This window comes from Merops nubicus, unplaced genomic scaffold, assembly GCF_000691845.1.
Source record: "Merops nubicus isolate BGI_N331 unplaced genomic scaffold, ASM69184v1 scaffold14563, whole genome shotgun sequence".
Lineage (NCBI taxonomy): Eukaryota > Metazoa > Chordata > Aves > Coraciiformes > Meropidae > Merops > Merops nubicus.
In genome coordinates, this window is record NW_008598351.1 from 2,589 (window position 1) to 13,641 (window position 11,053).

Here is an 11,053-nt window from a genome sequence, read left to right on the forward strand (position 1 = left end):
GTTAATTAGATAAAAAGTAGTTTATAGTGGCATCAGGAATTTTGATTTCAAAAGTTCAATCTGCAGTACAAGACCACCACATTCCATTCTATTATCTGACCATAACAGAATAATTCTATTATCATCAGATGTTTTATGAACGTTGCAGTTTAATACAAGCTTTGTTGAAGCCCAAGAACTCCATTAAAACAATGCTAAACAGTAGGTGCTCCCCTAAAGGGAAATAGGGATTCCAAATGTATTCCTCTTCTGCAAATTGCAACAAAAATAGAAATTAATTTTATCCCATGTTAATTGTATTACCACTAACTAGCATTTTTTTGTAAGAAGGTCTCAAACTCAAAGAATTTCAAATAAAATGCAAAGAAGCCCAGTTTCAACTGGTTTTAGCTTGAGGATGTGTATGTATTGACTGAAGTTTAAATCTTGACATTTTTATCTATCATGAAAGCTAAACATTAAATTCAATATGTTTTTAAAAAATTGTTATTTATATAGCCAAGGAGCCTGGTCCTACATTTAAGGGTACTGTGGAAAATACAAAGCTGATACTCAAAAGCTGTGTTTGAGATTTTAAGGGAATAAAGGTAAAGTTTTCAGAGTTTAAAAGCTGACTTTAAAAAAGTATTATTTGAGGGTTTTTTTTTTCACTATCTATTGTTGCCATAACATTATGATTTTTATAACTGAAGAAAAAAATCCCAGAGAGTAAGCTTACTTTGCACAGTTGACTGATCTGGGTATAGCCTGCTTCATGGAAAAACAGGGAATATACAGCTGTAAAACACACAGCTGTAAAATGCATCTATATTTTATATAGAGATGTGTGTATATTTGTCAAAATATGTTCCAAAATAATTGTTTTGCACAGCAATAAAGTACAAAAATTAAGGACATGAAATGTTCTCTTAACTTCAAACCCCAGTGTAGCCTTTAGTTCCTCTTTTTAATCTCTTAGATCAACTGTGTACCATTTAGAGGAAAGGGCGTTCAGAAAAAAAGCCAACATGTACCAAAATTTTGTATGCTAATTCTTTTCTCTCTTGTTGGCTATTTCAAAACATTTTTCAAATACAGGATGACACACTAATTGCTTAAGCTGAAAATTGCTTCTCAGTTCATAATTTTCCATTAGTAACTGTAAAGAATTATCTTCCTTGTCTTACCATGGCAGCTCTAAGTGATTTTAACCCATCTGATATCATTAGCAAGCACCGTATTTCCTTCTGCCCAAGAAAGGTTTCCCTAACTCTTCTCTCATTTATCAGGCTAAACTAAACAGGTCAAAGCTGTACAAGCTTTTCAAAACCCTCTGTGACTATTGGAATACCACTTTTCTTCCTTCCAGATACATGCCTGCTTAATATCCCAAGTGCCTTCTAACTTTCAATCTGATCATGATGCTCACCTGAAGTTTTATACTAATTCCTCACATGGTATTTACTGCTCAACTTTTGTTTTTTAAACACAACAGAACTGTATTTTAACCTGTGAATATGTACATATCTTGCTGTTATAAGATATGTACAATATTATATTGCACTAAATTCTTTTATAGAAGAGACTGTGAGAGCATGGAGCAACATAGTAGACTGTGAGAGTTATGGAGCAACATATTGTGGAGGTCCTACCACACTGACAGCTGACCTACCCCTCCCCTCCAGCGCCAAAACCCTGTTACACAGCCATCCTTAACAGGCAACAGCAGCACTGCAACCTGACCTACTGCTAGGACAGAGCATCTTTACCTGCCATACAGACTTGCAGCCAGCTGAAGGACAGCTTGTGCCATTAAAAGCTAGATTTAAATGATCTGTAGGTTCTAAATTGGCCAAGTAAAGTTAAAACATTGTTTACTAAAACAGGTTAAGTAATTAACTTGGACAAAGTAAAAACCCCACTGAACCTGAAGCTGACTGAAATGCATTAGATCATAAATTTCCCAGATCTTATCACTCTGGGAATAATTCAGTTAGAGTGGCTTAAGACCACTTTAGAATGAGAATGGCAGTCCACATGCAAACTGTAATCATAACAGATATATATTTGTGGTTGGTTAGCTTGACTTCTGTGATGGCTTGTCTCCACTCTGTAACGAAACCTTGTGTGGTGACCTCTGTCCTCCCCTACCAGTCACCCAGGGTACAAAAACCTGTGTTATCCTGAAGATGTTCCTAAGCTGAAGAAACCTAATATCTGGCACTTTTTAAAAGTCCGATGTTATCAAATAGTTTAGTCATGTTTGTGGAAAAATGAACTTCTAATTAAATACTAAATAATATTATTGGAAATCAAATAGTGAATTGGGAAAAAAAATTATTGCAAACCCTGAAATCAAGAGAGCTTGTGTATCAGGGATATACAATAAACTAGGATGAAAAATATCGTTGCTTGTGAACAAAAAGGTTGCTACAGTTCAAAATTATACACCCTAATATATAGTCAATAGTTAAAAAAAAAAAAAAAAAATCTAAAGTTTTAAAAAATAATCAGGTACCCAAGGGCTATTTGCTTGAATGGCTGAATGAACTATACTAGTTTTCTCCATCTAAGACTAGGCCTGGAAACAATAATCCAAACTTGTTAGGTTGGTTCTTCCTCTAGCTCAACACCTTCTCAGTTGCACGACTGACAGATATTTTATTGGTATAGTTAAAGCTTCACAGACTCATGATAAGAATCTCTAGGATCAACTTTTTTTCCTGCCAGAAAACTGTAATCAGCTCTTACTTCACACCATTCTGGATGAAAAATGAGACCAGTAAAGTCTAAAATTTGTATTAAATGTACAAATCTGCCTTTTGTTAGAAGGCTGCCGTCCAAAGAAGTCCAGTCTTATCAAAAAAGAAAACACACATTTGCGTTCCCAAACTAGCATTTACTTTGCAAAAGTGACATTCTCAATTGAATTTAGACTGTTGCAATGTACTTTCAAATGGCACGAGTAGCATTTCAGTGTCCACAGAAATATTGTTTGCTTCTTTTCACCATTTTAATAATAGCTGAATCCAGAGAAATGTCACACTCATACCAAAAGCAAAACTGGAGCAAGCCAAAAATCATCTAAGCAGATGTTCCACCTCTGATTGCACTGCAGAACTCTCTTGAACATGCCTATGCTCCCAATTATAAACATGCTACCTTATGTGAGCAGTGACATGCATGTGAGTTTTGGAAATATTTCCCAACTTTTTGCCCAGTCCTCCTACTCCCTTCCAGTGTCTCAAAGGAATAAAGAAAATGCCCTTATTCAGCAAAGTGGCTGAGATTGGGGAACAGAACTCAGTTGTGATTTACAGAAAAGACAGAACAGCTGTTAGAGAAAACTGTGCTAACGTGTCCCCTTTACACAGGAGGTCTGGTTCATTCTGTGAAATACAAAAAGAAGGGGGGAGGAAATAGATGCTACCTCAGCTTGTAAGACAGTAAGCTTGACGAGCTCTCGGAATGTTCATCTTCAAAGCACTCTTCCCGTCCTTCATAGGTAAACTGGTTATATGGCAGATAGAGAGGCGTGGACTTGGCCGAGGGAGACTGCGAGGCCTCCGTCTGTGACGTGGAAGGGCCTGGCTGCTGATTTTCATGCATTTTCACATCGCTGTGGTCTGTCACTTTAGACAAGATCCTGTCAATGGTTTTGTAGTAAGGCCAGTCAGGTGCAACAGTTTCACTGTCAGTCATGCATTTTAATTTCCTGGAAGAAAAGGCATACAACATTAAAGCTTCTTTTCCTAAAAAAAGTACTATTCATACAGATCTTCTATCTCAAAACATTTGTTCTGGTCACATTTAGGAGTTGAACTGAACACTTTTAATGAAAATAAATTAAACACTTTTTTTCTTCTAATCTCCAATGTAGACTCTCAATTTCTTTTCCTAGTTTTGACCTGTGATTAGAAGTCACATGTATACCGCAAATGAAATTCAATACAATCCAAGAATGTTCTCTGTTAAAAACATTACAACTTCTAATGGAAACAATATGTCCTTTCATACTTTAAAGAATGAATATTTATTTTCCATGATGAATACTAGTTGCCATAAATATATTTTTCCTAATATTGCATAAAGTTTCTGAATTGCCTAGGTAAACATCCTAGTAACAACCAGGAGATGTAGATGTCTGTTCACCTATTACAAAATAATCAGTGTAGAAAGAACTATAGAATTTCATTAATTTAAAAAAAAAAAAAAATCAGGAAAGCAGTTAATAATGCATTATAAACATCATGCACAAAAACGTTAGAGTGAAAGGACTACCAGCCATGACCTTGTCTTTCACATGCATCTTATTTTGAGATCTGTTATGCAGTCCTAACACAAAGTTCACTGCTATCCCACTTGGTACCCATCGTTGTTTTATTTACTTTTACTGAGAAATATAAAACCAAGGTTATAGATGAATCACACATCTGAAAGAAACTCCAGTGGCCAGCTGGAGTCCCAAACTTTATTTGCATTTGCCTTTCCCTGTTGGGATCTTGTTACTCTAAATCAAAATGCAGCAGGGGAAGAGAACAGGAAAGGCAAGACCAATGACAAATGCTCCATTTTCATAAACCAAATTTCATTCAAATTAACAAAAAGCTGAACTGATCTGAACCAAATCTGATTCTCACATCTAGCAAGAGATTTCTATTTGCAGGGAAAAAAAAAAAAAAAGCATAAAAACTATTCTTGGACACCTGGCCCACCCCTTTTTCTTGAAGCCTTTCAGGTTTTTCCTCCTCAGAATCCATCCTGCCTACACCGGTCCTGCAAAGAATAGAATTAAATAACATGTAAACATTATAAAAATGATGCCAAACTTAAAAGTGAGAACTTGAAGTTCTTCCTTTTATCAGTTTTCAGCCTGGGGTAGGGGGAAATCCACCAGTGAGGAAAAAAAGCAGAAAGATTTGCTTAGATTTTAAAGCCATTTAAGATTCTTCTTTTTTTTTTTTCTTGTCCTTGCAAGGTCTGATGAGCTTTTCCAGCTATTTAGAAATGCACATCACAGTCCTGCATAGCAAAGCCTCCACAGCCATCTAGATTTTTATGCCCTCTATGCATCCAAAATTTTGATTTCATACATGTTTCACAACCTTCTGCTGCAATTTCATAGTCAGGGAATATCTAGCACAACCTACAAACACGCATATCCACCCGGCAGAGATGCAAAACAGCTAAATACAGGGCTGACAGCAACCACCACTTGATACTGATTATTTTTAGTTCGATTGTTCAGGCTATTTGCATGAAAACCAGATTAATTAAACCCCTATAAGCTACTAGCCAAGTCTACATTCCACACTTGTTTGCCCATGTTGAAACCCCCAATATATTCAGGCAACGGGGTTTCCAACATTACCACCCTGCGCTGCTCATGGGAACACAGTCACCACGGTCAGTCACCCCCACGTGCAAGACAGCAGGAACCCACCCACGAGCACATCTCAGCTGTGCCCCTGCCAAGTCCAGCAGCTGCAGTAAGACTTCACAGGACATGGCTTGAGCCTTGAGGACTGCAAAACATGGTGCTGAAAAGGATAGGAAAAGCCAGAGCTGGTAATCTGCTGACTTTGCTCCAGAGAAGGCTTGTGTTTAGCCTAATGTTAGCAAGGACATCCCTCAAGTCCTCATCAGCAGAGCCACTGCCCAACCAGTCCATCCCAAATCTGCATCAGAGCAGGGAATTCAACCATCCTGGGGCAGGACATTGCAATGGTCCTTGTTGGATTTCATGCAGTCCCAGTCAGCCCATTCCTCAAGCCTGTCTGGGTCCCTCTGAATGGCAGCCCTGCCCTCACACATGCATACTGCAGCCCTCCAGGTTGTCATCATCTGCAAAATAGTGAGCAGCTCCTCCTTCGTGGTGTTGATATCAAACAGGGCATGTCCCAGTAAATCCCCTGCAGCCCTCCACTTGGAATCAGCCTCTAGGTGGAGTACAAGCCATTAACCATTACTGTGAGCCCAGGCATCCAGCCAGTTTTGCACCCAGCTGATAGTCCATCCATTTAGAGCATCCCAGCTTGGACACAAGGATATTCTTGGAGACTGTGGCAAAATGGTTTCTCCTGTCAAGCTACGCAACACACCTTGCTCTTCCCTCACCCACAGGTCTAGTCATTTAATCACAGAAAGCAAGCAGGTCAGTCAGATATGATTCACTCTTAGTAAATCCATTCTGGCTATTTCCATTCACCACCTTCTTTATGTAACTGGAAATAACTTTGCAGATGGCTTGTTCTGTGAGATTTCCAACTGTTGAAGGGAATTTGATCAGTTTTTAATTCCTGTTCTTGCCTTTTCTGAAGATAGGTTCAACAGTGGCCTTTTTTTGGTCCCCAAGGGCCTCCCTCAATCTTCACAAAATTTCAGAGGTGATTCCTGACTCAATCATTTTCTGCTACTGGTGTTTCTTCCAACCCTGCCCCAGGCACATCTGACTGAGAAACCTGGGCAATGAAGACTAAGATAAAGAAAGTACTGAGCATCCTCAGCACTACAAGTGGCACCCTCTTGCACTAAATCACCCACCTGCGGTGGTGATTTTTGGGGCAACCCCCAGTATCTCTACAGGTCAGAGGATGAAGGTATTGAGAGCAGCTCTGTGGAGAAGTACTTTGGGGTACTGGTGGACAAAAAGCTGGACCTGAGTCGGCAATGTGCGCTTGCAGCCCAGAAGGCCAAGCGTATCCTGGGCTGCATCAAAAGAAGCATGGCCAGCAGGTGAAGGGAGGTGATTCTGCCCCTCTGCTCCTCTCTTGTGAGACCCCACCTGGAGTACTGTCTCCAGCTCTGGAGTCCTTAGCACAAGGACATGAACCTGTTGGAGGGGCTCCAGAGGAGGGCCTCAAAAATGGTCAGAGGGCTGAAACAACTCTGCTGGAAGCACAGGCTGAGAGAGTTGGGGTTGTTCAGTCTGGAGAAGAGAAGGCTCTGGGGAAACCTTACTGGGGCCTTACAATACTTAAAGGGGGCTTATAAGAAAGATGGGGACAGACTTTAGCAGGGCCTGCTGCAACAGGACAAGGGGTGACAGTTTTAAACTAAAAGTGCATAGATCTAGACTAGATATAAGGAAGAAATTTTTTGTGATGAGGTTGGTGAAACACTGGCACAGGTTGCTCAGAGAGGTGATAGATGCCCCAGCCTTGGAAACATTCAAGGTCAGACTGGACAGGGCTTTAACAACCTGATCAAGTGGAAGCTGTTTGACTGTATGATCTTTAAAGGTTCCTGCCAACCCAAATCATTCTATGATTCTACAAAAAGTTTCCCAAAGTACCTGAGTAGGTCAGTACCTTCATTTTTATGTTTGAGCTCAGCTGCATAACCAGATGCCATTTTTTTTTACAAAACTATTATGATTTTGATGGAAGAGCTGTTATTTATCATCTGCCCAGAGAGTTGTGGAGTTACAGCTACATAAAACTAGGTACTTCTCTGTCTCTGAATACACTGAATGGATACTAAGTCTTCCACTTATGACTGCTTACCATAGCTCTGGGCTAAGAAAAAAGGATCACTACCAGGAGGTAAGCAAGAAAACTCTGTTAGCTTAAAAGAAGCACCAGCAGCAGCCACCTACCTGCATGGAGTCTGGCTCATGCATAAAGAAAAAAAAAGGATGAAATAGATGGAGAAATGAAAAGATAAGGAGGAGGGGAGCATCAGTCCTTTGGCAAGGAAGTAGGAATGCTGCAGGTGGAGGTAAACAGGCAGAACATTCACTTGGAATAGTGGTGATGGGTTAGCTTTCTGGTAAAATCAAATCAAATAGCTAGCTTCATAATATTAATATCAAGTTTCAGGATTCACTGATTTTTAAATATTTTTTTCTACAGTTGCTGGAAAACCTAGTGAGACAGTTGAGGTTTTGCCTGCATTGAGGTAAGCATAACTGTGGCAGAGCTGAAGTCTAAAGCAAAGATGAACTTGCTGCTGTCAGTCATTACCATAACTCATCACAGCAGGTGTTAGTTGCATCCAAAAAGTAAAGTTGCGTTGTTTGGTTCTTTTGTTTCTTTGTGTTTTAGTTGTTTTGCTTCTTTTAATGAAAAATTAAGAGGTTAAAAAGAAACAAGAAAATATTAAGGCTGGGATGCAATAGTGCAGAAACGAGAGAGAAAGATGAGCCAAACATTCAACACTTTGAAATTGGGCAAATCATTGCCTGAGTGAGCAAGCCAGGCAGAAAAATCAGGTAAGAAGCAGTGGTAAGCGAGAAGGTCATCAGAGCTTGCAAAAAACAATTCATGCTGAGTTTATCTAGACCTGTGGCTGTTTCATGAGGCTCTTTTAAAATCCAGCTGAGAGCAGAGGTAATTGAGAACTCTCTCCAAAAACTCAGGGATCAAAGTGTAGGTTCCAGTGGACAAATATCTGAAGGATGAAAAACATTGTCAACCCAGTTACTATGAAAGGTGGTTACTTGTCTTATTGCAGAGAAGCGAATAAATTCATGGGCTTTGAGAATGCCAGAATGCTCCACTGAATGGACTGCGACAACTGTTGAGTAATTTGTGCTGCCATTGGCCTCTCTTCACATTTTATTTTCTGTGCCTACTAATCCACCTTCTAAAATAATTACAATACTATGTTCTAAAGAGGTTTTTTAAATCATCATTATTTAGTCTGTAAAAAGCAAGCAATCTACAGCTTGCCTTTTTTTTAGGCTTTGCTCAAAACACTATTGCTTTTTTATTATTATTACAGTATTTGATATTACTATTTGCCTTAAGGAATGGATACAAGATCCATCTCCTGGGGTTTCTGAGAAAAGCTTTCAAAATAAATAATAAATAGCAACTGTTCGTGAACCAATCAATGGTGAGGAAAAGAAAGATGTATGAAAGTACAGTACTAAGTTGTGCATCTGCTATAAATTATTAAAATTGAAGAGAAAGATGGTAAAATATTCCAATTCAACTTTCTGCAGTAATTTGGCTGCACTTATATTTTATCATTTGCTGTAGCAGAGGTCAAATATTCCAGTTGCTTAATGTCAAAGTGTATAGCAACAGATTACACAAGCAACAATGTTTAATTGCTATCATGTACACATGAAAATAAAAAATTAGACTAATCTTTTATTCAAATCATGAGACTGATTCAAATTTACCAATCATTAACATTAATTGACTGCGATTCACATCAAAAAGCAACAGCTGCATCCTGTTTTCTAGGCTTTGGGGAGGGATGATGTTTTTGAAAATAATAAATTTGCATTCAGAGTTCTTATTTTTAAACATCAGAAGGAAACAGTCAAAACTGTAGTCCACTGTGCAAGCTTTAAAAACCCTCCTTCCTTTTTATGAGCCACTGTGTATTACATGTCAGTGGAAATATTATAACAACAGATACAGTGCACTGTCATACACACAGATCAGCATATCGGTGATGTCAGGACAGGGATCTCTTTTAGGAGGACTAATTACAGGTTCACATATGCTGAATGTCCCAAGCAGCCCTACATAATAAAACTTAGCACATGCTCTAAATGATGCTAAACTGCAAGAGCTGGCATGCTATTCTCAGCAAAACTTTTGATGACCAGAACATAAGAATCCTTAACTTTAAATTCCAGTGGTCTTGACTCAGCCCCTTCTCCTTCCAAAATGGATAAACAGGCGGTAGGTTCATGCAGTTCACTGCACAGGTGTCTTTAAAATTGAACATTAAAAAGCTGGTGCCTGATCTAACCACAGTAGGTATTTCAGATTCTACAGCTATTCTTAAAAGCAGACTTTTAAACACATGCACCTGCAGAAAAGATTTTCCTTTCGTGTAGAATTTTCCACCCAGCCAATTTCCACAATGGATGAAATGGTCCTTTAATATACTGAGACTCCCATAAGCATTACTTCAGGTCATAGTATATTTTTCCCTGAATAGTGTTCTCCAAATGCTCTTGGACTACAATAATGCAGAGGAATACAGGAACTGCTCCCAGATCAAGCCCATCATCCTGCTGCCTCACTTTTGACAAAGGTCAGTGTTAAACACTTCAAGAATTATTGTGATGGATGGGCTGTGGGGGCATATTTGTCCATGAAGACTCCTGCTTACTTTGCCATCAACAGCTAGTAATATCCTGAAACCTGCTGTCTTTTATAATTCTCACTGGTCTGAAGCCAAACAATGTTTGTATCTTTATTTAATAAATCTAATATTTAGTAAAAATATTAATAATAAGCCAACCTACCACTCTCTTGGTATCAATGATTTTCAGTGGTAATGAGTTCCACATGCATATTATACAGTGTAATACAAATTTATGAGACTTTAACTAGTTTTACATTTCTTGCCTTGCAATATCAATAAATAGCTTCTTGTATTACAGCAAAAGAAATATCTGCTTTATATTCTGAAAAATGGTACTGTATATTTTTATGCATCTCTAGGACTCTGTTATATTTCTTGGCCCTCTTTCTAAGTGAGTAAAAAACTTTTCCATTTCTCTTTTAATAAAGAAAGCTTTCCACATCTCAGCCTAATTGTGTTGTCTAAACATCTTCTCATTACCTCCTTAAAACACAGGCAGTCAGAAATAAACACAAAAATTCAGGGACAAAACAATGACATAATACAATTTTTATAATGTCATCTTAAAACACTATGGGATCCTCAAACTGGAAAGCACCGTTATAAATGTGTTCCCTGATTTCTATTTTAGAATCTTTAATGTTTTAGATCATTAATACCTGTTTCAAGAGATGTCTCAAGGTATGCCAGTGATAACACTTCTAGCACTGAAGTTGGTTAAAAGACCTAGGAGAAATACTCAAGTACTGCTTTTCCTTTTATAAAAAAAAAATCATGTATGTATACATGCATATATGTATAGCAATTTGTAGGGAAATATTTTCCTTTATGAAATTGTGGCACATAGCTAAATAATAATGCTATCTGATTAAATATTCTAATCCAGTTCATTTCTGACTATTAAAGTAAAGCTAGAGACCAAAACACCTTTGCAACACTGTACACAGTTGCCCAAAAAAAGTAAAGGATCCTGAAGTGGTGGGAAGAAATAACTACTCAGGTATGGAACCCCCCCTCATTC

The 11,053-nt window shown here is 38.3% G+C and overlaps 1 protein-coding gene across 1 annotated transcript in view; it reads right to left on the minus strand.

Moving 5' to 3' along the window:
• Nucleotides 1–3,405: 3,405 nt before the first annotated feature.
• MSANTD1 (Myb/SANT-like DNA-binding domain containing 1) overlaps nt 3,406–11,053 on the minus strand; it is a 10,587-nt gene continuing 2,939 nt past the window's right edge. The window contains 1 exon segment of the mRNA XM_008937023.1: nt 3,406–3,694. Coding sequence (XP_008935271.1) covers nt 3,406–3,694 — 289 coding nt within the window.